This window comes from Macaca mulatta, chromosome 15, assembly GCF_049350105.2.
Source record: "Macaca mulatta isolate MMU2019108-1 chromosome 15, T2T-MMU8v2.0, whole genome shotgun sequence".
NCBI classification, from domain to species: domain Eukaryota; kingdom Metazoa; phylum Chordata; class Mammalia; order Primates; family Cercopithecidae; genus Macaca; species Macaca mulatta.
In genome coordinates, this window is record NC_133420.1 from 59,176,655 (window position 1) to 59,204,249 (window position 27,595).

The 27,595-nt window shown below is 41.3% G+C and overlaps 2 protein-coding genes and 1 long non-coding RNA gene across 3 annotated transcripts; 2 read left to right on the forward strand and 1 right to left on the reverse strand.

Moving 5' to 3' along the window:
- Positions 1–1,907: 1,907 nt before the first annotated feature.
- SEC61B (SEC61 translocon subunit beta) lies at positions 1,908–10,132 on the reverse strand. Its single transcript, NM_001266938.1, is given in 4 exon segments — positions 1,908–2,181; positions 4,409–4,510; positions 9,775–9,872; positions 10,045–10,132. Coding segments are annotated over 4 exon segments (291 nt in total). The 5' UTR covers positions 10,048–10,132; the 3' UTR covers positions 1,908–2,093.
- A 357-nt stretch (positions 10,133–10,489) lies between these two features.
- On the forward strand, positions 10,490–15,039 carry ALG2 (ALG2 alpha-1,3/1,6-mannosyltransferase). The gene is given in 2 exon segments (NM_001260984.1): positions 10,490–10,861; positions 13,569–15,039. Coding segments are annotated over 2 exon segments (1,251 nt in total). The 5' UTR covers positions 10,490–10,513; the 3' UTR covers positions 14,472–15,039.
- Positions 15,040–16,159: 1,120 nt separating this feature from the next.
- Positions 16,160–25,546, forward strand: LOC144334616 (uncharacterized). The gene is made up of 2 exons (XR_013404663.1): positions 16,160–16,233; positions 25,411–25,546. It is a non-coding gene; the product is annotated as an uncharacterized LOC144334616 (long non-coding RNA).
- The last annotated feature ends 2,049 nt before the right edge of the window (positions 25,547–27,595 follow it).

Genomic DNA, 27,595 nt, shown 5'->3' on the forward strand with positions numbered 1-27,595 from the left:
TTAAAGAGAAAGGAACACAAAATGTAGCACAGTCACATAATATTATCGTTCGGTCCTTAAAAAGGAAATTCTAACATATACTACAGCATGGATCAATCTTGAGGACATTATGCTAAGTGAAACAAGCCAGTCACAAAAAGACAAATACTACATGATCCCACTTACATGAGGTCCATATGGGCAGGGGCAGGGAGAAGGAGTTATTGTTTAATTTGTGGAGTTTCAGTTTGGTGATGGTTGCACAACATGAATGTACTTAATATCACTGAATTATATACTTAAAACCGGTTCAGATGGTAAATTCTGTGATGTGTATTTTACAATTAAACAAACAAAAAAAAGAACAGCTTGGACACTACGATTCTCAGCTACGTATGAGTGTTGTATCATCAGAGCCCAAAGCAGCTACATAATAGATGTTGTACATCTTTATGCCCAACCCCCCGTTTTCCTTCTGCTGAATGAAGCATCTCCCTGTTCTGCCACTGAAACTAGCATCTTATAAATCACTAGCTCAGAAAATTCAGTGACTTTCAGCTAGTAGTCCACTGGAGACCATGGCTAGGCAGATGGGTGCAGCAAAGAGAATGCACCCCTCACAACCAAACAGCTCCCCCATGTGGCTGCAGCATCTCCCCCAGAGAAAAAGGCCCCTCTGGACAGAGGGACAGATTTCTTTTTCAAATTAAAGGCATAATTCTTAGCTATAATTGGTACCATCAAATTCGATATCAGGGAAAAAATCCATTATGGATACCATCATCTTTAATTTCTTCCGAATGAAATTGAGACATTTTTCCCTGCATTTCAAAAATGAAGACACCTGTTTCATGTAATAAGCAACTCACAGGATCCAAGAAAACCAGTTTCTCATCAATTTTTTCCCAATAAAATGCCATTTGTTAGAATTTACAAGAGCTCACTTACCAATATATTTCCCTAGGAAATCTTTTTTAAAGATACATATTCTCATCATTTAAATTTGACACTTTGAATCTAAAAGTACTTTACAGCTAGGATTTTAAAGAACACTTAAGAAACTTCCTAACTGTTCAGACTTTTTCTCAAAAATAGGCTTAGTGTATGAAAAAGATGTTTCTAAAATTATCTGTTTTTTCTTAACTATTAATAATACACCTCTTTATCATTTTGTGACTCTGTTGGACAACTAGGACACTTCCCAGGGAATGCCCTCTCTTGTCAGAAATTCTGGCTTGGAGTTGTGGCTGCAGTACGCTACCTTTGAGCAATTCTTAGTATTTCCTAGGGCCTACCAGAAACTGAATCTTTATACCCAGTATGGCAACATAAGCTAAGTGAAACTTAAGTTTTATTTCTGGTTAGAATTATATCGACTCAGTGCAGAAATGCTAGTATCTCACTCTCATTAGATAAGTCTTACCACATTTTGAGAAATCCAATTTATCAAATGAATTCTCTCAAAAAGGGTTTAACAATAAGAGGTAGATGAATGGAAATCCCTGGTCTACACTCATAAAATTAAGAACTGAGAAAGAAGAGGCAAAATATAATCTATGGCTTTAAAGACAAAAGAAGAGACTGCGACAACATTTCATCCAATATCTCTGGTTTCCTGTTTGATTGTTCTCTTGAGTACTAGCTGCCTTTGGACACAGAACTGTCTGATGGAGTCAGAGACACACTCCTTGATAACCACAGAATACCCAAAAGGACAATCACCAGGGCAGAAATACCTAGAAGAAAACAAGCCAAGGGCAATTACAGAATCTTGGACTTGAATAACCACATGGTCATGTGAGGAACTGTCAATCCAACAAAAAACTCAATATTCACAAGACATATTTTCTACATATTTACTTACAAATCTAAAGGCAGAAAGACTAAGGGCCCTAGCAGTGAGGCATCAATGATCAGACTCGGTATAAGTGAATTAAAAAGTTTATTAGCCATAGAAAAAAACTGATTCCTCAAAATCAATTATTGATAAATCCCCTGTAAAACAGCAAGCTTACAGAAAATTTCTCTCATGAACAGATAGTCACTATACTTTTGGTCCAAGAAATGTTGGGTTTTTTCCTCCTTCTTCAGATGACAGATGGATGTAACTGAATCTACGAACGAGTGTACTTGCCCCAAATGTGCAACATAAATACAGAAGCGATGAACAGAAGACTCATAACCAATACTGGAACAGGGCCACTAGAAATAAGAAGAGAAAGCATGCTTACTTTTAGTAATAATATATTATTAGGTCCGCAATACTAAAGATTACCTAGGGGAAAAGTAGAGGTAAGGTGGACAGCACTCAAGGTTCATCCAGAAACATTATTTATATCATTTAAAAAATTCCTAAAATTATTATTGTGGATATTTTGAGCATGTGATGATGGCATTGCAATTGTGTTTAGAAAGGACGAGCCCTTATCTTTTAGTAAAACATATCAAAATACATACAAATGAAATGATCTGATGTCTTGGAGACATTAATCTAATTTCAAGTATTTGTTGTATTCTCAAATAAAAAGAAAAGTCTTTCAGTGCAAATGAACCAATTACCAAACTTTTCTTTTTCAAATTAAGATTTATTTAAAGACAACCTTCTGAATAAGACCTAGTATTTGCTAGCACACCAAGATGACTATAGTAAAAAATAATTTGTGTATTGTAAAATAACTAACAGTATAATTGGATTGTTTATAACACAAAGGATAAATGCTTAAGGTAATGGATACCCCATGCACCCTGATGTGATTATTACACATTGTATGTCTGTATCAAAATACCTCACATAACCCATAAATATATACACCTGTATGCCCATAAAAATTAAAAGACAACCTTCTTGAGAAGGGTTTAAAATGAGTCCCCTGAAGAGCAAGGGGCTTCAAATGTTCTCTCTGAGGCTGGGTACAGTGTCTCAAGCCTATAATCACAGCACCTTCAGAGGCTGAGGCCAGGAGTTAGAAACCAGCCTGGGCAACACAGCGAGATTCTGCTTGTACAAAAAATTAGCCAGGCATGGTTGTGCACACCTGTAGTCCCAACTACTCAGGACTAATTAACTAATCCAAATTTATCCAATTTTGTCTCCTGGAGTAAAGATCACTTGAGCCCAGGAATTCAAGACTACAATGAGCTATGATCACGCCATTGCACTCCAGCCTGGGTGACAGAGCAAAACCCTATCCCTAAAGGAGAAAAAAAAATCCTCTCTGAAATACTCAAACTACCTCCACCAAAGACCAAAAGGTTGGCAGTCAGGACATCCCCACCTCACATATCCCCAACCCCAAGAATTACTTCCTAGATATATTCTTATGTTATCATATAAGTCTCCAATATAAGAGGAAACGAGAATTCCAGGGAAGGTTTTGTAAACTAAATTTGTGATCCAAGTCAAGATGCTGGTTAAATTAAATAAAACTACTCCAAATTAATTCAATTTTGTCTTTTTTTTTTTTTTTTTTACCCAGATGGACAATATGCAAAGAGCATAGGACTTAATCAGAATATCTGGTTCCTCCTCTTGCTGTGTGTCTTTGAGCATGTCACTTTGCCTCTCTGAACCTGAGGTCCTTATCTACAAAATGGTAACATCTCTCACCTCCCTGGATTGCTGGGCAGATCAAATTAGACAACAGACATTGAAAAGTACCAAGTGCTATGTAAATAAGAGTTGCTGTTATTATTTCTAAACCTCATCCACCAAGTTTAGTCAGGAAACAGTTGCAAGCAGTGGTGTTCTAGAACCTAACAGAAATCCGTGGGATCAGATCTATCACATAGTACCAGAAACCCTGAGCAAGGCATGGGGATAGGGGTCCCTGGATACCCATTTCCCATCACCTAACGAGCACTCCAAAGCCTAACAACTTGGAAAGTGGTATTATATGTTCACCCTCCTGAGTCTACTCACCACCCACCAAAGGCAAGGAGGCCAAGGAACTCCTGGTAACACAGCCTAATGGGAAAACCTCCATCAGGTTGTAATAGTATCAGCTTATGCCTTCAGGAGAACTTTGAAAAATCACCCAATTCCTATTCAAATGATTACTCCTATTTCTCAGTATGGGGCAAGAACACTAAATGAAGAGCAATTTCATCTAATTAAGCAGTTTTCCCTCCAGTTCTCTCTGTTCTCATCATTTATTTTGACATAGCTCCATGAAGAACTTCCCTTCCCTTCCCTCATGAAGAGATGTCATTCCTGGCCCTACGCTGCCTAATCGGTTGATAAACAGGCAAACCAAACCCAGCCCGCCTGGCACAAATGAGGCTGTTGTGTACAGTAAATCCTGGCACAAATGAGGCTGTTGTGTACAGTAAATCTCATCAAAGCAAGCACCACTGGTGACAGAGACAGAGCGCTGCCACTGCTGCCCTGCTGCCACTGGACAGAAACACAAGGACTGTTCCTAAGACTTACACTTTGAGCCCAGGTGAATCTTCTGTGTAGAATCGCCACATCCCCCCGGTGCCTGCCGAGGTCGTGCGGCCTGCACTCCTTGTCCCACAGCTGGCATTTTTCCTGAAAGAGAGGAAAATGTTACAAATGGCCTTTTCTGGAAATTCTTAGAATAGCATTATAACATATGCTACCATTATTATACTGTTAAGGAACAAAAAAAAACAAAAACAAAAAACTTTCTTTGCTAGACTCCACCCAAATTCCTGCTTTTACTCCTTTGATCATGAAAACCACAATGAACTAAGTGCCTATCTGATGCCAATGCATACAATAACCCTGAAAAGCAGTCACGATTTTTCCATTTTATAAATGAGGCAAATTGGTCTCAGAAAAAGTTAAGCAAAGTACCTAAGACCCTGCAGCCAACAGGTGGCTGAGCTGGGACGTGAACCTAGCTCTGACCCTGGAGCCCATCTGCATGCCCAAAACATCCAGCTGCCTCATATGGACAAAGCATTTCACTTTCTCCTCACATGCATTTTTCACGAAGCCACATAACAAATCCCTGTTTTAAAATGCCCTGAATCCATACAAGCTGATCTTAAAATGGCTACTTTAAAAGAGGTATTTTAAAATTAGTATATTTACTGCAAAGAGACAAAAACTTTAAGCTTTAATTACATCCAGGTCCCAAGAGAGAGTATGGGGCACTTTATAAAAAATTACTTTGTTATGTGTTGTCACTAGTTTTTTGTTTTTTTTGTTTTGTTTTGTTTTTTTGAGATGGAGTTTCACTCTGTCGCCCAGGCTGGAGTGCAGTAGTGCAATCTTGGCTCACTGCAACCTCTGCCTCCTGGGTTCAAGCGATTCTTCTGCCTCAGCCTCCTGAGTAGCTGGGATTACAGGCACGCACCACCATGCCCAGCTAATTTTTGTATTTTTAGTATAGACAGCTTTTTCACCATATTGGCCAGGCTGGTCTTGAACTCCTGACCTCATGATCCGCCCGCTACGGCCTCCCAAAGTGCTGGGATTACAGGTGCGAGCCATCGCACCTAGCCGTGTTTTCACTACTTTAATATAGTGACCACAGATCTTGCAGAGAGAGGTAGAATGTAAAAAAATGCAGAGAACACCCAACCAAAACGTGTCTCTCACAAGGGGATCAAGGCTTGTAAGATACACTATGTGACACACGCAGCCCTGGCAAACAGAAGCAGTCTAGCAGCACTTAAGGACTCCGCTGACCAGGAATAGGCCCAAGGAATTCTTTCTCTCCTCTTTGGGAGAAGCCCTCAGTCACCGGAGAATCCGATGCAGCAACTACCCTTCCATGCAGTACTTCCCCAACCCCGGCTGTTCATCGCTTCCCATGTTGGAGTGATACAATATGAGGGTAAGCGGCAAGTGGTGAGAAGTCACAAGAAATCTTCTTCAGCTCATGTATCAACAACTCAGAAGTCCTACAAGGGAGGAGAGAGGGGAAGCCTGTCTCATTGCTGCCTGCACCATTCAGCATCAAATCCCGGTATACCCTCCCTCAAAATCTCCTTCCACTATCTACGGGCCGATGATTCTCGATTTTTGAAAAAGGGAAGGGCATATAGGGAAGAGAACAGAAGTGAAAACCCTACCCCTACCATCTCTTCTTGCTTTCCTCCCCATTCTGGTCCTCATGCCCACTTTACCCAACCACGGTCTTTACTCCACACTCTGAATGCAGGAAGCACCGTCTACAGCTCAGGGAGCCTGCCCTGCTACATGACGGAGTGGGAGAGTGCAGTCCTGGTTCTAACAGGAAGAGCTGTGATCATGCCCGAACTCTGAAAGCAATCAGTGTCAAACCATGAGTTGGGTCTATTGTACTACAAAGATTGTATTTCAGATACATTAATTATGGACTACGTGGTATCCTGGGAACTTAAAACTTCACTGTGTGACCATTTCTACAGGAAAACTGATTGTAAATGGCAAAACATAACTGTACAGGGATTTACAGAAAAATTCATGCCCTTAGAAAAGGTTTCACACACAGATACATGTCATTTCATCTGTGGGGTATGCAGCTGAAATCTTCCTCTTTGTTCACTGAAAAGGATTTTAACCTAGAAGATAAACTCATTGTGAACATATTATAGTAAGTCATGGACTGAGCCAGGACTTGGACCCATGTACTTCCTACTATTCCCACAATCTCCCACCTCCAGTTCCTGACTTCAAAGTTTCCTGGAATTACAGGAGCCCCAGAGGAATCAGTCTGGCTTCTCTTAAGCTTTCTTATTTCTGCTGGCACATGGAACACAGAAGAGTATTTGAAAACCAGGGCCCCTAGAAATACTAAAGTGTACTCAAAATACCTCCCATTCCCTAGGGGAAGCTAGGTAAAGGTTAATAAAGCATACTTGAATCTCTCAAATTTGTATCTGGGGGCTATTTTACCCTTTCTTTCTGGTCACTGTATAACTGCCTCTCCCTTCTATACCTCAACACAATGGTTTTCATAACTAACCAGTTACACACTTCGTTCTAACATGGTGCTTCTGTCTGCTCCTCAAAGCCAAGCTTATTGACCTCAGAATCTTCATACTTACCCACTCTTTTTGCCTAGGAAGCCTACTCATCCCCAAACCATTGTGTGATTTGCTCTCTTGCTTCTTTCAGGTATCTACTCAGGTATTACCTACTGTCAACATCCTGTCTAAAACAACTACCTACCTTCACCCTATCCCCACCGCTCTCTATCCCCCACCCAGCGTTATCTTCATAGCCTTTATTGCCTGAAATTACATTGTCTTATTTTCCTTGTTTTTGATCTCCCACAGTGGAATATAAGGTTCATGAGTCCAAACCTTGCCTATCTTGTTCACAGACCCATCTTCAGAGATGAAACAGCATTTGGCATGTAGTAGACCTCAATACCTTGACATCTATACATTGGTGGCTATTCCGCCATCTTAATATCCCTGATTCCCATTAATCCTGCTAGAACAATATGTGGCGCTTCACAGCTTTACAGTTTATAAAGCATTATTGCTCCTCACAGCAAGTTCGTTTTCATTGTATTTAGGAGAGCAAGAACACCAACTCCGGCCTGAGCTTAAACTTAATAACATTTCTCCTCCAAGGTAGTATCTATTACCTCATCAAGCATGGAGAATGCAACTCTGCAGACAACATAATCCAAAGCACTATTATGAATCATTAACTTCCAATGTTTTCTCAAAGACTTATAAAGCAAGGATATTCTTACACAACCAATACTTACTACATTATACTTATGAAATGATACTTAATCACTACCAAAATTCTGGAAGGAAACACTGTCAGGTCTCTCAATCCATACAACCACGGTCTTTCTAGTTACACTCGCTCTATCACACTGAATCCTAAAAGATGACACACCAACACCCACAACTTGAAAAACTGCATCTGTCTTCAAATGTTTAAGTTCTCCATTTCACTTGTGCATCAGTTATTTCATTTTTACTATTAAATAAATAATTCCATTATCGTATGTACATTTGATAAATATGTGCTTTTTCTTTTATTTCCTTACAAATTCTCGGATGGCCAAACTTCCCTGCCACAGTATTACCAATTCTCATTAAGCAGAACCATTCCCAAGGAACCGCACCCACAGGGCATGTTTTCCATTCCTGCACAATCTCTGAAACGCAGGGTGGGAAGGGGACAGCACTCAAAGCCCATATAAGTTAAACCACAGCCTGATACACTCCTCTTGAACATCCCAGTGACAGGGAACTCACAATCATTCAGGATAATTTTACATTTCTGATAGTTCTATTAGAATTTCTTTGTTCTGATGTGAAATACTTCATGTAAGTTCAAATCATCAGTTTTAGATTTACCTATTGCAGTCAACAAATGTCACATCCCTCTTCACATCCTTAAGAAGTTTCCATGCATGCGGTCAAGATCTTTTCCTTCCTAGATAAAACCCCACTAACTCCTTCAAAAATCCCAAAACAACATGGTTGCTTGATTCCTTCCTGCAGTCATTATTTATTGTGTCATGCCTTATGGTGGGTGCTGGGGACAGAAATGACTTGAACAGGTTCTCTGTTAAAAGTCTAATGAAGGAGATAGACATGGAAACATCACTGGTCTTACAATGATATGAACAAAATGTTATGTGAGCAAAAGGGAAAACTAGTAGCTACTGCTGCTTACAGTCAGAGAAGGCCTCAAGAGGAAATAACCCCTGAGCTTAGTCTTGGAAAATAAAGAGAAATTTGCCTTGAGGTGAGGGAGAAAGTTTGTGAATTCAGAAAACAGTAATGAGTTCATGAGTGCTGGATCATAGGACAGCAAAGAAAGATTAGGCTGAAGGCCGGGCGCGGTGGCTCACGCCTGTAATTCCAGCACTTTGGGAGACCGAGGTGGGAGGATTATGAGGTCAGGAGATCGAGACCATCCTGGCTAACACGGTGAAACCCTATCTCTACTAAAAATACAAAAAATTAGCCGGGCGTGGTGGCATGTGCCTTTAGCCCCAGCTACTCAGGAGGCTGAGGCAGGAGAATCGCTTGAACTCTGGAGGTGGAGGTTGCAGTGAGCCGAGATCATGCCTCTGATCTCCAGCCTGGGCAACAGAGTGAGACTCCGTCTCAAAAAAAAAAAAAAAAAAAAAAAGGTTAGGGTGAAATGACCACTAAGAGCTTTGGTATCCCCCGGCTTTTTTTTTTTTTTTTTTTAGTTCAGCAACAAGAAAGTAACAAACTACGCAGAAGAGTAACAGCAGGGTGAATGATGGATTGGAAAGGAAACAGGCTGAGGAGAAAGGTTAAGTAGCAAATGCAGGGCAGTAGGAAGGGAAAAGGAAAGAGCTTATGAGAAGGCTTTCAAGTACAGTTTAAAGTCTGGCATATGACTGGATAGAGAGAGAGCATAAGAAAAATCCAAGATGACGCTGACGTTTCTGGCTCCGAGTAAATGAGTGTACAACAGTGCCATATGGAAGTAAGGAGATATAATTGAGAGTGAGAGAGCTGAGCTGAAAAGAGACTAAGTTTTGTGTAGGACGAGTTATCTGTAGGACAGATTGCTTATGGGGCCTCCAGATGGAAATATGACTGCAAACCTCAGGTCCAGAGACACCAGTTTAATGACATCGGTTTTCTCAAAGTTATCTCTGACTCTATTCCAGTTTGTTAACTTTCCTTTTTTAAGAGTGGTGCCCTAAACTGAGCAACGAGAAGAAAATGTCGCCTTCCTCCCAAAAGGCCTTTACTCCCATGGCCACGTCACTAGAAGCTCATTTTGCCCCTGTCAATCTTCATATATTAGGGTCTCCACCCCAGAACCAGCGAGTTCCTGGGTCCTATCTCCGACTCTGCAATCGAACGAACTGCAGGGTTCCTTACCTCTGCCGGACAGTGGATCCCGCCGCCCGGGCGGCCACGGCTTTGCTGGGAGAGCGCCCTGAGGATCCCACGTTAGTACCACTGGGGGTCGGACCAGGCTGTAGCGGGAGACAAGTAGACAGACGGGTGAGCGCGGCCCCCAAAACCCCGGCCTAGACACCCGCACCCGAGGCTGGGGGAAGCAAGGGAGCTGCAGAGGAAAGGCACGGCGCAAAGCAGGAGGAGTCAGGGCTCCTGGAAGAGGCGGAGATCGTGGAAGGGCCGCCATACCATGCTGGAGATACCGGTGGCAAGCGGCTGACGCGGACGGAAGGAAAGTTGCGGAGACGCCGAAGGACCGGCAGCTGGCGAGACTGGCTCAGGCCCCGCCCCCGGACTTGCAGGCAAGGTCCTCGCTGACTCCAGGGACGTCTGGGTCGTCTCAAGATATGCCTGTAGATAGTCTGCTACAGATAACTTAGTTACCTGCTGTGTGGGAAGTAGATACCTCCAGCCTCCTTCCTTTGGATCACAACGTCCTTCATAGAGTCCAATCCCTACCGAAGGAAAAATATAACCAGGGTCAGACAAGCTATTTTCTCAGGCAGTTACTAGGCTCTCACAGATTTGCGCTGATGTGGCCTAACTGACGCACGTACGGCAGGGCGGGGTCGGCCCGCAGTGGCCAGCCGGGAGCTAAGGGGTGGAGCTTGCGCAGAAGACGCCTCAGGGTGCGGGGAGCAGTTGCGGCTCTAGGGCAATGGCGGAGGAGCAGGCCCGGCAACGGGACCTGGTTCCCAAGCCGTCGGTGCTGTTCCTGCACCCAGACCTCGGCGTAGGAGGCGCTGAGCGTCTGGTGTTGGACGCGGCGTTGGCGCTGCAGGCGCGCGGGTGTAACGTGAAGATCTGGACAGCGCACTACGACCCGGGCCACTGCTTCGCCGAGAGCCGCGAACTACCGGTGCACTGTGCCGGAGACTGGCTGCCGCGCGGCCTGGGCTGGGGCGGCCACGGCGCCGCCGTCTGCGCCTACGTGCGCATGGTCTTCCTGGCGCTCTACGTGCTGTTCCTCGCCGACGAGGAGTTCGACGTGGTAGTGTGCGACCAGGTGAGGCGGCCGCGGGGCCGGCTGCGCGAGTGCGGACCTCGCCGTGGAGGGCGGCCGCGGGCATGACCCCTGAGAGAGGACCTTGCCTGTCTGCAGTTTGGAAAGATCGGAACTGACCTGGAGAAGTCAGGGCTGGGAGCGAGCCTGTGGTCCCCTAACTTTAGTGTTAGAGATTTTTAAAGTTGCAGATTGCTAGGGTTTCACCCTCCAGGAAGTTTTCATCCAGGAGCCATGAGGTGGGGCCCAGAAATCTGCATTTTAACTCGGTCATAGGGTGATTTGGATGCAGCTAGTCCTTGGGGCTCGCTGTGAGAAACGCTGTTATTCGAAGTCAGCTTCAGTCACCTTTTACTAATGAGTAACTCGCGTGTTGTCTTACCTCTTATCTGTTATTTTTGTTGACTCTCCTTTCAGGCCATTTGCATCCCGCTGTCCTTGTGTTCGGAGCCAGGCCACACCGTCCTCAGCAGTGTCATGTGTTAAAAACACCAAGCTGAATATATCATACTCCTATTAAAACTTGTACATGGCTCCGCATTGGTTTTTGGAAAAAAGTTCAAGCTTTTTACCTTGGTCAATAATGTCCACCTGGATCTGCCCTGTAGCTATTCTCGACTCTTTCCTTTATGCATTTTTCCCATCCTAAAAAAGATGACTTTAAAAAGTAACATTTACTCGACTAAACATTTACTCGACTAAAAAAATAGAAGGATGTAACCTAAAAGCCCCATCCTATTCTACTCCCTGAAGATAGCCACCGTTAAGTTTCTCTTGTATTTTTTCAGAAGTTGTGGTGACACCAGCCTGTCTCTTTTCGTAGGCATATCTTCTTATTGGTACATAATTGGTATTATGACATACCTACTCTTAGGCATCTTCCTTCTTTTTCAACAAAAATTTATTTATTTATCTATTTAGAGACAGAGTTGCTCTGTCTTCCAGGCTGGAGTGCAATGGCGCGATCTCGGCTCACTGCAACCTCCTCCTCCGGAGTAGCTGGGATTACAGCCGCGCGCCCTATGCCCGGCTAATTTTTTTCTATTTTTAGTAGAGATGGGGTTTCACCATGTTGGCCAGGCTGGTCTCGAACTCCTTACCTCGTGATCCGCCCACTTCGGCCTCTCAAAGTGCTGGGATTACAAGCATGAGCCACCGTGCCCAGCCGGGACATTCTTATGTATCAATATTAGAGATTCACTTCATTCTTCATAGTGGCCAGAAAATCCACTTTTGTTTAAGTGTGTCATAATTAAACATTCTTCTTAAAGGACACTAATGCTGTGACTAGTTTTTTTGTGAATACATCAGTGTTATTATGAACATCCTTTTCTTTTTTTTTATTTTTTTGTACTTCTGCAAATACATCCTTTGAGGAAATTCCTAAAGTTAGTGTGTCTAAAAGTTGTTAATTTTAAATATTAACAGCTACTGCCAAGTTTATCTACCAAAGAGGCCGTGTCACTTTACTGCCCAACAATATATGATCCATGCTTTTGTCTGCCTTGGATATTAAAATTAACCATTTTAATCTTTGCCAAACTGATAGGTGCAAATGGCATCACGTTTGTATTTGTGTTTCTTTAATTGTGACTCCTGAGTTACTTTTCATCATCCTTGTTTGCATGGAAGCTTTCTTTTTAAGTAATATGGACATTTACCAAACATCCTGCATGTGTCAGTAGGCATGAGGCAGCTGAGACTATAGTGGGTAGAGGAAAAATACTGACTTGGAAATAGGCATCCTGGATTCAAGTTCTGTTATCTACTGCTTTAATTAAGTGGCTTTGAATAAATTGCACATTATGCCTAAAGTTACCTTCTTCAGGTGTTAAGTTAGCTGAGACTAAAATGACTTGTAAAGATTACCCAACAAGAAAGTCTGTAGTAATGCCAGCATGTAGTTCATGCTCAATGATGACTAGCTTTAATATTTATTGAGCACATACTGTGTGCTAAACTCCATGTGTTTTGCATATATCAGTGCATTTAGTCATCACAAAAATTATATGGGTTTTTTGAACTATAATTGTCACCATGTTACAGAAGAGGAAACTAAGGCCCAGAGTGGGATAAATTACTTGATCGTGGCCACACAATTAGTAGAGCTGAGATTCAAACCCTGGCAGTCTTGAATCTAGAGCTTGTGCTCTCAACTACTGTAGTTCATTCATTCATTTCCTTAGGAGGAGAAAGATCTAGAGCGGCACTGTTCAGTATGGTAGCCACTAGCCACATGTGGCTGTTGAGCACTTGAAATGTGGCTAGTCTAAACTGAGATGCGCTAAAGTTAAAATACAAACTGATTTTGAAGATTTAACGTGAAATATATGTATATATAAAGTATCTCATTAATACTGTTTAGTATTGATTACATTTTGAAATGATAATGTTTTGGGTAAATAATATGTTAAAATTAGTTTCACCCTTGAAAACATTTTTAATATTACTAGATTTCTATTAGACAGCACTATTCAAGAGGAAACCACTGGACTTGAAGCTTTAAATATTTAGCACACATCTAGCAAACGTCTCTAGCCTTCTGTACACCAGGCATATGGTACTGGCTGAGAGTCTTGGGGAACAAAACAGAAGTAGACATTTCCTATGAGGAGCCCACAGACTAGCATGCAGGGTGGGTGTCTGTGTTTTTGGTTTGGTGGAAGTTGAGTTGACCGCTTTATCTGCTGTTGATTTTTGCTTTGGCTAGGTGTCTGCCTGTATTCCAGTGTTCAGGCTGGCTAGACGGCGGAAGAAGATCCTGTTTTACTGTCACTTCCCAGATCTGCTTCTCACCAAGAGAGATTCTTTTCTTAAACGGTTATACAGGGCCCCGATTGACTGGATAGAGGAATACACCACAGGCATGGCAGACTGCATCTTAGTCAACAGCCAGTTCACTGCTGCTGTTTTTAAGAAAACATTCAAGACCCTGTCTCACATAGACCCTGATGTCCTCTATCCATCTCTAAATGTCACCAGCTTTGATTCAGTTGTTCCTGAAAAGCTTGATGACCTAGTCCCCAAGGGGAAAAAATTCCTGCTGCTCTCTATCAACAGATACGAAAGGAAGAAAAATCTGACTTTGGCATTGGAAGCCCTAGTACAGCTGCGTGGAAGATTGACATCCCAAGATTGGGAGAGGGTTCATCTGATCGTGGCAGGTGGTTATGACGAGAGAGTCCTGGAGAATGTGGAACATTACCAGGAATTGAAGCAAATGGTCCAACAGTCTGACCTTGGCCAGTATGTGACCTTCTTGAGGTCTTTCTCAGACAAACAGAAAATCTCCCTCCTCCACAGCTGCACGTGTGTGCTTTACACACCAAGCAATGAACACTTTGGCATTGTCCCTCTGGAAGCCATGTACATGCAGTGCCCAGTCATTGCTGTTAATTCTGGGGGACCCTTGGAGTCCATTGACCACAGTGTCACAGGGTTTCTGTGTGAGCCTGACCCAGTGCACTTCTCAGAAGCAATAGAAAAGTTCATCCGTGAACCTTCCTTAAAAGCCACCATGGGCCTGGCTGGAAGAGCCAAGGTGAAGGAAAAATTTTCCCCTGAAGCATTTACGGAACAGCTCTACCAATATGTTACCAAACTGCTGGTATAATCAGATTCTTTTTAAGATCTTTATGCTGTGTTCATTAATGTCACTTTTATGGATTGTGGACCCAGTTTTGAAACCAAAAAAGAAACCTAGAATCTAATGCAGAAGAGATCTTTTAAAAAATAAATTTGAGTCTTGAATCTGAGCCACTTTCCTATATACCACACCTCCTTGTCCACTTTTCAGAAAAACAATGTCTCTTATGCTATAATCATTCCACATTTTGCCAGTGTTAAGTTACAAATGTATAATTCCATGTTCAGCAGAGTATTTTAATTATATTTTCTTGGGATTATTGCTATTCTGTCTATAAATTTTGAATGACACTGTGCCTTAATTGGTTTTGATAGTTTAAGTGTATATCATCAAAGTTGATTAATTTGGCTTCATAGTATAATGAGAACAGGGCTACTGTAGTTCCCATCCACTGAAGTGTTCACTGTCATCTGTTAGGGAATTTTTGTTCGTCATGTCTTTGCCCAGATCCGTAGCGAGAGTGCTCTGTATTTTTTTAAGATAATTTGTATTTTTGCACACTAAGATGTAATAAAAGATGTTTATCATGAAAAAGAAACAATATTAGATTTTGGTCTCTATAATCTATTTTGGTATTGTTATGAACATGGATATGACAACCAAACTGGAAATCAGCACACTAGGGTAAAGTGAATACTGAAGAATATTGTCACACAGGTGTTGTGCACCTTGTTTAGGGCTTATTTCTTAATATCATCCAGGTCATTAGTTTTGCTAATATTTGTGTTGTCTTGACCAAGCTCCTACTAAGTACAGGACACAAATGTTTTTTTATCTTCCAAGGCCTGGCTCAAATGCCACTGCTGCAAAGCTTTCTTTGACTTTCTGGCCACCCCCCAAACCAGAAGTGATCTTCCCCCTCCATATACTCTAGCCTTTTCATGACACTAACTTATAGTTCACTGTTTACCTGTTGGTGTAACAGCAAATTATAAATAGTAGTTTTCAACATACTTCTAAGGCTAAATTCATTTCCAAGAGTAGCAAAGCTTACTAGCCAAAGGCTCCACATTTATCAACTCTTAAAAGCTAGACTTGAGAGAGCCTCATAGCCTATATGATTTTGAGTAAATGAATCTCTGTACCTCAGCTTCTTCATCTGCAAAGTGAGATAATTGTACTATTCTACTTTCCTCATAGTGCGGTTGTAACAGAGTGTGATAATAATTAAAAAGTACTTAATACTTGGCATATAGTATATATATTAGCTATTAGTATTTTGCAATTTGGGGATATTGAAAATTAGAAGTTACATGTTGGTTCATGCTGCACTACCATATTGTTCTTTTGGGGCTCTTCAATGGGTGAAATTCCATTTTACAGTTTATCATGTACATCTGTGTCACAGGAGTATTTTGGCAAAATGATTCTGTACCAAAAAGGAGTACTATAAAATGAGGGTGCCAAATATATTGAGTCTTTTATGGGATTAAAAGTTCTGTCACATTCCATTTTCTTTGGCATCAAGAAAGCTTACCATGTAGTACAAAAGGTATGATTTGGTTCATGTGTTTCTGAGAAATGGAGCCTTTCCAGGAAGGCTGGTGGCTCTTATCATGGAGTTTAGCACGGTTAGACTTGGCCACATTGTGACCTATAACATGGTGCTTACCTTACTAAGCAGCACTAAACATTTGCATATTTGACCATTTTTATGCAGGTCCTTCCAAATGGACTACGTGGATCCATGGACCCTGATTTTAGCTTCACTTCATTGTCCTAAGCCAGAGTGAGTAACAATAAGATTTCACAGGTCTGGGAGGGATAGAGTCCTGCCTGCCATGAGCTTCCAGCTCCTGGTTCCTGGACCCTAGAATGGAACTTTGCCCTTAAGAGGTGTTCACAGCTTCCAAAAACTAAGCTGAAGTTAGAGAAAATAGAAGCATGGAACATTAAAGGTGAATTGTTCGGGCCTTATCCATAGTAATTCTGGTAATTACTTTGTGCAGGGCATGATAGGAGATACATACATAGCAGAGCTTACTCCGCAACAATTCACTGAGGTGTAGGTGTTCTTCCCTTTTACATGAATGTAGTTAAGCAACTTGCCTGTGTTCCACGGCCTTGAAGCATGGACAGAATCTCAAGGCCCTCTGATTCCAAAGTCCAACCCCTTTATCATTCTTCAGTCTGCCCTCACCCTAACCAAATTCTTTGTGTAATGTTTTTTCAGTACAACTCCCTCTGCAGCACTGCAGTTGTAGTTGTACAGGTCTTTGGGTTTAGAAAGACTCTGCTATTTACTGTCCATTTTCCTCTTCCCATCAGTCTTCTGAGGTGAGTATGGTTATCCCCTGTCTTATACACAAGCTCAGAGAGGTGAAAGACTTGCCTGAAGGCACACAATTAAAAAGTAACCGAACCAGCATTCGACCCTTAATTACCTGAGCCATCCAGGACTTTGCATATAATGGAATTTCTCAGTCTCCTCCCCTTTGATATGCATAAATATTTGTCCTTTATACACACACGCACACATAAAAACACGATGGGCCAATGGAAGAGGGAGTGTTATGTCCATAAAGAGACCTGCTCAGCTGAGGGGGAGCAGTATTGCAGTTCTTTGATCCAATGACAAATGTCTACTGAACCCCTATTTGGACAGCCTTTGAAGCTTTTGCAGAGCTCATTAGAGATTGTCTTATTTGCTCTTCACAGCATCCTTCCAGGTAATTATTATAGGCATTTTTAGAGATTGAAAGTCTGAGGCTTACAGCTAGGAAACAGTGGAGCTACAATTCAAACCCACAAATGTCCAACTTGAGGTTAACAGTTATTTCAATTGTACTACAGTTGCCTCTTCAGCAAATGCTTCATGACCAGCCTGACCAACATGGTGAAACCCAGTCTCTACTAAAAATACAAAAAAAAAAAAAGTGGGGTGTGGTGGTGCCTGCCTGTAATCCCAGCTACTTGGGAGGCTGAGGCAGTAGAATCGCTTGAACCTGGGAGGCAGAGGTTGCAGTGAGCTGAGATCACGCCATTGCACTCCAGCCTGAGCAACAAGAGCAAAACTCTGTCTCAAAAAAAATGATGAGTAAAAATGAAGCACCAGAGCACTTCACTGCCCCACTCTACTCACTCCATCTCTAATAACAATCAGCCCTTCTCTGTCCACCTTTGCCAGGGTCACTAACTGTCCTGTGATCTCCTTCCTTTGCCTTTCCACCTCCCAGAATCAAAGCCAGTCAAAGCTGATGGGGACCCCAGAGGCCACCTAACCTAATTTGGTATTGCACAGATGGGAAAAGCCCAGAAAGAGGAAGGGACCTGTCTGAACTCACACAGAGGAACAGTTGCAGCCCTCCTCTACTTCCACTTTTATCAAAAAACCCTTATCTTCTATCACTTCATTTGAACCCCTTACTCCATTCCTAACCTTAACCCTCTCGAACTCTGTCCCCAATAGCCTGAGAAGGTGCCATCATCCAGACAACAGTGCTCTCATGCCTGCCAGCTCAGGGGAGGGGCATCTTCCCAATGACCCACTTTCTAAACTGTCCTTGATAAAGCAGCAACTCTTGAGAGGTAGGGGAAGGGAGAATTTTACCATCCTGACCCCTGAGCCAAGGGGCTGCTGGAGCCAGCAGCTCTGTTTATGCCAAGAGGAGTGGGGTTTTGGCATTGGTGTCACAGTGAGAGTGACCGCACCAGAAATTTTTTGTTTATGGTTTCTGATATTTCCTAAGTTAGATTTTTTCCTCAGAAAAGAGAAATTTGAGCAATAAACTATAAAATAATCCTGTTGGTCACTTATGTCTACTAAGTTTACAACATAGTAGACATTTGTATTTCCAACTAATGCCCTGTTTGAGATACATAATTTGTTCTTTATAATAATCCCTTATTATTATATATTGAGATTACTCCAGCTTTTTTCTACTATAAGCAGTCCAGAGGAAAAACCAACTGACTTTAAATTCTATTAGCAAATATTTAAAGTTTTAAGAGGCAAATTTGAAAAGCAGAAATGAAGAAAAATCTCAAGGAAAAAAAGACATGAAAAGATTGCAAAACTGCTTAGAGTACACCAAAAAAAAAAAAAAAACCAATTATCAAAAAAATACATTGGTGATGTTTATTTTCAAACCAAATTACATTAACCAGCTTGCTTTCAGCCGAATTTTATGCTTCCTTTGCATTAGAGAACCTGGAAACCTAACTTAACACTTGAATTCAATAGAGTAATACACTACCATATGTTAGATATATGGGCAAATATTTAAAATGTTTAACCCAACCCTAGCTTAGGCAGAAAGGGAAGATTTTTAGGAAGCTACTGAGATAGATTGTGTAATTCAAGGAAAGTTACACGATTGAATCAAGAGAAGTACAGGGATGTAGCTAGGCTAGATGTTCAAATGAAGCCAGGAATTCAAATACCACAAGAACACCATTTCTTTACATGATACTTCATTGTCTTTCATGATAGACTAACTTCTCTTTTGTAGCAGGAAACATGCTACCAGTGAAGCCAAGCCCTCCATCTTAATACTTCTACCACCAAAGAGGAACTGGCTGTCTTTTGCAGAGTTTGAAAAAATAACAGAGAAGGATTATGATGGACCTTTCCTGGTTCAGGTGCCTTCCCTTAAATTAGTGAAGCAAGGTTCAGAGGCAAGGTGTTATGGGTTGCCAGACTCAGATCAGCAATCTAATCTTGAACCTATCAATTGTGGCCAAGATCTAGGATCATACAGCAGCAGGAATCATATAGCTGGGAGAAGGGAACAGGGGGTATATTGAGGAAGAAATTGGAAGCTGTTCCCGGAAAAAGCAAGTTGGGCAGATAAAGTAAGAGATCCCTTAAAACCTTATACCTAGTTTGTGGTATGAATCTCTAGAGTATGCATCAGAGAAAGGCAAAAGCCAACTAGAACAGTTCCTAAATGCAGTTTTAATCTTCTTCGCAATTATTTTGAAGGGGTGAGACCATCTGGATAAGTCCTACTCATCCAAGAGAAAATATATTATTATGTAATAGAAAATTGGTGAACTGCGGCAGCTTAGGGATGTAAGCCTGGGAAAAAAAGACCTAGGGGAAGGCTTCAAAATGGCTGACTAGAGGCATTTGAATAGAGCATCCAAGAGAACACTAGAATTCAACAGAGAAGTGACAGGAAACAATTGAGGCATGGAAGGAGAGATAAATTAGGCAACTGGTTCAACCAGGATTGCCTAGGAGCCCAGAGAGGCTAGTGTGGGGAAAGGCAGAGATCCCCAGTGGTCCGCATTCCCACCACAGACTCTTGCAACCCTAGCCCTGGGACAGCCCCTGGATCTTCATAGGCCCAGAGACTAGCATAGGGAGCTGCCTAGAGACCATGCAACAGCATTGCTCAAGCGGGGAAACTCATGCTGGGTCCCATACACTCCCTGAATCCTAAGCAGCTACAGCATGGCACCATTTTGCAAGCCCAGCCCACACCAGACTGCATCCTACCCTGGGGCACGATGGCCCCTGCATCTCCACATGCCTGGAGCCCCACTGATATACCCCCATGTACACCCAGAGGTCTACAGGAGCACAATACCAATTGGACCCAGCAGAACACCAGGGTTCCCAGCATTCTAACACACATAGTGTGTCCCCACACTCTGAGGAATCAGTGGTGTGATGCACCAGTGAAGCTACCCCAGGGACAAAGGGAATCAAAAATGCATGTTCCCTAGGGCATGATAACTGCCTGCCTGGGAGGGCTACCACAAGCAGCAACTCAGCTCCCTCAAGCAGAGGAGCTGCTGTGCACATGCCCTGAGGACAGACTCTGCCACTGTCCACTGCAGCCACTGCTGCTGCCACTGGGAAACCAAAGCATATGCCACTAGCAGTGACTCCACCTGCCAACAGCAGGTCCACTGCTACATAGTTGCATGTGCCCTAAGGACAGGGTCCTCCAACCATTGCTGCTGCTGCTGCAGCCACCAGAACATTCCACCAGGGATCTGGGGAGCACCCTGCCCTGCCCAGCCCAACACAGCCAGCACCTGAGCACACCACCAGGAGGCCTGAAGACAGGCCTGCCTGGCCTGGTACAACCTGCCACCACCCCCCTGCCCCCAGCCGCCATGCTCAAGCACTGCCTGGGGATATGGGTATTGCCCTGCCTCATTCACCACCACTGGCATCTCTGCAATCCTCCCAGGGGCCTATGGATGGGTCTATCCAACTTGCCCCTGCTGCCCCAGTGGCCCCCCCCCACCCCCACATACACCACCTCCCAAGCCTGTTGCAGCCACCACTAACACTAACATACACTGTTTCAGAGTCCAAGTGTTGTGCCAGCACTGCTACTGCCATTGCCCATGCCACATACCTTATCCAGGGAATGACAGACTCAGCCACACACCCAGCCTACTGCTGTCACTGCCAGCACTATAGCAAGGGCCTCCTGTAGGTCCAAGAATTGGCGTGTTTGGACCCCCTAATGCTGGTGCTCAGACACACCTGCTGGAGGCCCAAGACACACTTAGCTCACCACTGCCACAAATGGGGCCTGAGGACTGATGACTGGCATCCCCACCCCCAGTAAAACCTCACCACAGCCTCCACTAACAACTGCAGTCTAAGTCACTGAGAAAAATCACAGATACCACCAATGCTTTTTACGGTAGAAAAAATCATATGCATGCACCCAGAATCAAAGCTAAAGTGCCCTACCCAACACCATAGATACATCTTTAGGAAACAGTCTCCCTCTATCAAAGCCAATCCAAAAAAATGGAAGAAGTGACTTAAAACAGATGCACAGATATCAACATAAGGACACAAGAAACAAGAAAAAGCAAGGAAGTATGACACCTCCAAAAAAAAAAGCAATAATTTTCCAGTAACAGATTCCAATGAAAAACAAATTTATAAAATCCTGAAAAAAGAATTCAAAATAATGATATTAATGAAGTTCAGTGAGATACAAGAGAACACACTAACAATTATTTAATTGTATTGAGATTAACAATACAATGAAATTTTAAATTTAACATATGAATAAGAAATTCACCAGAGAGACAGATATCTTAAAAAAGGAATCAAACAAATCCGGGAACTAAAGAATTTAAGGAATGAAATTTAAAAGAATACACTTGAGAGCTTCAACAGTAGACTAGATCAAGCAGAAGAAAGAATTTCAGAACTTGAAGACAGGTCTTTTGAAACAAGCCAGGAAAAAAAAAAAAGAAAGAAAGAAAGGGGAAGGGGAAGGAAAGAGAGAAAAGCAACAGAAAAGGAGAAGTATAAAAAAAAAAAAAGAACAAAAAAGTGACCAAATATCTGAATTGTGGGTGTTCAAGAAGACAAAGAAAAGACCAAAGTTATAGAAAACCTATTTAATGAAATAATAGTTGAAAACTTCCCAAGTGTACCAAGTGTACATCCAGATACAGGATATAGAAAGCTCAGAGATTCTCAAACAGATATAACTCCACAAGTTTTCTCCACAGCACATTCTAGTCAAGCTGTCAAAAGTCAATGACAAAGAGAGAATTCTAAAAGCAGCCAGAGAAAAGTCACATATAAAGGAAACCCCATCAGACAGCCAATTTCTCAACAGAAACCCTACAGTCTAGGAAAAAATGGGATGATACATTCAAAGTGCTGAAAGAAAGAAAAAAAGAAGAAACTGGCAGGCAAGACCACTATACCCAGTAAAGCTATCCTTCATAAATGAAGGAGAAACAAAGTCTTTCCCAGACATGCAAAAACTGAGGGAATTCAACACCACTAGACCAGCCCCACAAGAAGTGCCTAAGGGAGTTCTACACCTGGAAGCTAAAGGATGATATCTACTATCATGAAAACACACAAAACTATCAAACTCACTGGTAAAGCAAACAAATGAGGAAGAGAAGGGACTCAAATGTTACCACTGTGTAAAATCACCAAACTGCAACGATAAGAAAGAAAGAAAGGAACAAAAATTATATAGAACAACAAGAAAACGTTAACAAAATGACAGGAGTAAGTCCTCACATATCAGTAACACTCTTGAATGTAAACAGATTAAATTTTTCACTTAAGAGTGGAAAAAACTGACAGAACAGATTTTTTTTTAATGACCCAACTATATGCTACCCATAAGAAATTCACTTCACCTGTAAAAGACATACAGACTAAAAGTAAAGGGATGGAAAAAGATATTCCATTCTAATGGAAAGCACAACAAGCAGAAGTAGCTACATTTATATCATATAAAATGGATTTCAAGTTAAAAACAGGGTGGTATATCCAGGTAGTTGTGATGATGCTGGCCAAATAGTGCTCGGCAGGTGAGAATGTAAACCCAGGTTCAAGTGAAGTAATAAGAGCTTGAATGTTTTATTTTTCTTTTTCTTTTTCTTTTTTTTTGAAACGGAGTCTTGCTGTATCACCCAGGCTGGAGTGCGGTGGCATGATCTTGGCTCACTGCAAGCTCCGCCTCCCGGGTTCATGCCATTCTCCTGCCTCAGCCTCCCAAGTAGCTGGGACTACAGGTGCCTGCCACCACACCCAGCTAATTTTTTTTTTTTTTTTTTTTTTAATTTTTAGTAGAGACGGGGTTTCACCATGTTAGCCAGGATGGTTGTGATCTCCTGACCTCGTGATCTGCCTACCTCGGCCTCCCAAAGTGCTGAGATTAAAGGCATGAGCCACCATTCCTGGCCAAGAGCTTGAATATTTTCATGCGCTAATGTTGCACACTTGTAAAAAAAAATTGGAAATGGAAACTATATATTAGTGCACATTGACATGCATTTTGAGGCAAAGACATATTGTTTGGTTCCACGATTTGTCCTTAAAGTGAAAGAACATTTAAAGTTTAGAATTACCTAGCTGTAGCAATGCTGTTCTATTAACAGATAACTAGAATTTACATACACATTTAATTTATGTTAACTATGTAAAACCTAGTAGTGAGCATAATAGTCAGTAAATGTTTGGATTCCTCTTACCCCTCAATAAGTTTATTTTTACCGTATTCCTCTTGCCTTTCTGACCCTGTTGAATTAGTTTGTGGACTAGAGTGTTAATGAAATGTTATTGCCAAAGAGATTGTGAGAAAATTGGTATATCATGTAGATATCATACAAAATCTTCTTGTAAAATAAAAAATGCAGTTTTATTATTGTTTGTGCCTCAACTGTTGAAGTGAATATTAAAGGGCTTAGGGAAAAAAAAGTCAGAACAGGAGAAAGAGACAAAGAGTGTATTAATGATAAAAGGATCAATTAAGCAAGAGAATACAAGAATTATAAATGTACATGCACTCAACACTGGAGCACACAGGTACATTCAGCAAATTCGTTAGATCTAAAGGGAGAGATAGATGCCAATGAAATAATAGTGAGGGACTTAAACACCCCACTCTCAACATTAGACAGATCATTTAAATGGAAAATTAACAAAGAAATAATGTATTTAAACTGTGCTTTTGACAAAATTGACCTAACACTCATTTATAGAACATTTTCTCCAGCAGCTGCACAACACACATTATTCTCATCAGCACACAGAACATTTTCCAGGGTATATAATATATTAGACAAAACAAGTCTCAACAAATTTCTACAAATTGAAATTATATCAAGTTCTTCTCAGACCACAGTGGAATAAAACTAGAAATCAATTACAAGAGGTACTTTGAGAATGGTACAAATACATGGAAATTAAACAACATGCTTCCGAACACCCACTGGGTCAATGTTTTTTTAAATTCTTGAAACAAATGAAAAGGAAAGCACAACTTACCAAACCCTATGGGATACAGCAAAAGTAGTACTAAGAGGGAAGTTTATAGCAATAAATACCTACATCAAAAAAGTAGAAAGATCTCAGATAAACGATCTAATAATGCACCTCAAAAAACTAGAAAAGCAAGAACAAACCAAACCCAAAAATTAGTAGAAGAAATAACAAATATCAGAAAAAAATTAAATGAAATAGAGACCAAAAATACAATACAAAGGATTAACAAAAAGTTGGGGGTTTTTTAAAAGATACAATTGATATTGATAAGCCACTAGCTAGACTAACCAAGAAGAAAAAAGAGAGAAGAGCCAAATAAAATCAGAAATGAAAAAGGAGACATTACAACTGATAACACAGAAATATAAAAGTACATTAGAGACTATTATAAACAGCTATACACTGGCAAACTGGAAAACCTAGAGGAAATGGATAAATTCCTAGACACGTAAACCTATCAAGATTGAATCAGGAAGAAAGAAAAACCCTGAACAGACCAACTAACAAGATTGAATCAGTAATGAAAAGTTTTCCAACAAAGAAAAGTCCAGGACCAAGTGGCTTCACTGTTGGATTCTACCAAACTTATAAAGAAGAACTAACATCAGTTCCCCTGAAGTTACTCCAAAAAAACTGAAGAGGTAATTCTCCCTAACTCATTCTATGAAGCCAGTGTTATGCTGATACCAAAACTAGACAAGGACACAACAAAAGAAGAAAACTACAGGCCAATATCCCTGATGAACATAGACACATAGTAGTTTTTACATTTACAAAATACTAGCAAACCATATTCAGAAGCACTTCAAAAAGATAATCCACCATGATCAAGTGAATTTATCCCAGGGATACAAGAATGGTTCAATATACACAAATCAGTAAACATTATATATCATATAAACCAGCGGTCCCCAACCGTTTTGGTACCAAGGACTGGTTTCATTGAAGACGTTTTTTGCATGGATCGTGGGGTGGGGGGAGTGGGGGTAGTTTCGGGATGAAACTGTTCCACCTCAGATCAACAGGCATTAGATTCTCATAAGGAGCACACAACCTAGATCCCACACATGCACAGTTCACAATGGGGTTCTGACTCCTGTGAGAATCGAATGCTGCCTCTGATCTGACAGGAGGTGGAGCTCAGGTGGTAATGCTCACTCACTGACTCATCTCTTGCTGTTCCAGGAGGGTACCAGTCCATGACCCAGGGTCTGGGGACCCCTGACATAAACAGAATGAAGGACAAAAGCCATAAGGTCATCTCAATAACTGCAGAAAAAGCATTTAGTAAAATTCATCACCCTTCATGAAAAAAAAAAAAGCAAACTAGGTACAGAAGGAACATACCTCAACATAAAAAAGCCCATATATGACAGACTCACAGCTGACATGATACCAAATGAGGAAAAGCTAAAAGCCTTGCCTCTAAGAACTGGATCAGACAACGATGCTCATTTTCACCACTTCTGTTCAACATGGTACTGGAAGTCCTAATGAGAGCAATCTAGGCAAGAGAAAGAAATACAAGACATCCAGATTGGAAAAGAGGTAGTCAAATTATCCCTCTTTGTATGTTTTAATTAAAAAAAAAAAAAAATTTGTAGAGATGGGATCTCCCAATGTTGCCCAGGCTGGTCTTGAACTCCTGGACCCAAGCACTCCTCCTTCCTCAGTCTCCCAAAGTGCTGAAATTACAGATGTGAGCCACTGTGCTTGGCCTGTTTTTCTTTGCAGATGATGTGATTTTATATGTAGAAAAACCTAGACTCCATCAAAAAAACCCCTCAGATCTGATAAACAAAATCAGTAAATTTGCAGGATGTAAAATCAACATACAAAAATCAGTAGTTTTTCTATACACCAATAGTGAACTAGCAGAAAAAGAAATGAAGAATCCAATCCCATTTATAATAGCTACCAAAAATATATAAAATACCTAAGAATAAATGTATCCAGCAAAACACTGATGAAATAAATTGAAGACACAAACAAATGGAAAGATGTTCCATGCTCATAGATTGGAAGAATTAATATTGCTAAAATGACCACACTACCCAAAGCAATCTATACATGTAATACAGTTCCTTACAGTGCAATCCCCAATGCAATACATTACAGGGCTATAGTAACCAAAACAGCTGAGTATTGGTATTAAAAACAGACACATAGATTAGTGGAACAGAATAAAGAACCAAGAAATAAATCCACATACTTACAGCCAATTGATTTTTGACGAAGGCACAAAGAACATACATTGGGGAAAGGATGCCCTCTGCAATAAATGGTGCTGTGAAATCTTGATATTCCTATTCAGAAGGATGAAACTGGACTCCTTTGTCTCACCATATAAAAAACCCACTGAAAATTGATTAAAGACTTAAATCTAAACTGTGAAACTACTGCAAGAAAACACAGGGGAAACACTTGAGGACACTGATCTAGGCAAAGATTTTATAGCTAAGATATCAAAAGAGTAGGCAACAACAACAACAACAAAACAGACAAATGGAACTATATTAAACTAAAAAGCTTCTGCACAGCAACGAAAACAACAGAATGAAGAGACAACCTGTTAAATAGGAGAATATATTTGGAAACTACTCATCTGACAAGGGACTAATATCCAGAATATAAAAGAAACTCAAACAACTCAACAGTTAAAAAAAAAAATCCAACATTTCCCAAAAGAAGACGTACAAATAACCAATAGGTGTGTAAAAATATGCTCAACATCACTAATCATAGCTCATTAGTGATGCTGGGCACTTCAACATCTTACCTCAGTTGGAATGACTGTTAATAAAAAGACAAAAAGAAAAAAAAATTAGGCCAGGCATGGTGGCTCACGCCTGTAATCCCAGCACTTTGGGAGGCCAAGGCGGGTGGATCACAAAGTCAAGAGTTCGAGACCAGCCTGGCCAACATGGCGAAACCCCATCTCTACCAAAACTACAAAAATTATCCAGGCATGGTGGCAGGTGCCCGTAATCCCAGCTACTCATTAGGCTGAGGCAGGAGAATCGCTTGAACAGGGGAGGTAGAGGTTGCAGTGAGAAGAGATCCTACCATTGCACTCCAGCCAGGGCAACAAGAGCAAGACTCCATCTCAAAAAAAAAAAAAAGAAAAAAAAAAGAAAGAAAAAAAAGTAGATGCCGGTGAGGATGCAGAGTAAGGGAACTCATACACTATTGGTGGGAATATAAATTAGTACAAGTATTATGGAAAACAGTATGGAGATTTTTTAAAATAATAATAAAAATAAAAATAGAGATACCATACAATCCAGCAATCCCACTACTGGCTATTTATCCAAAGGAAAGGAAATCTGGGCCAGGCTTGGTGGCTCGTGCCTGTAATCCCAGCGCTTTG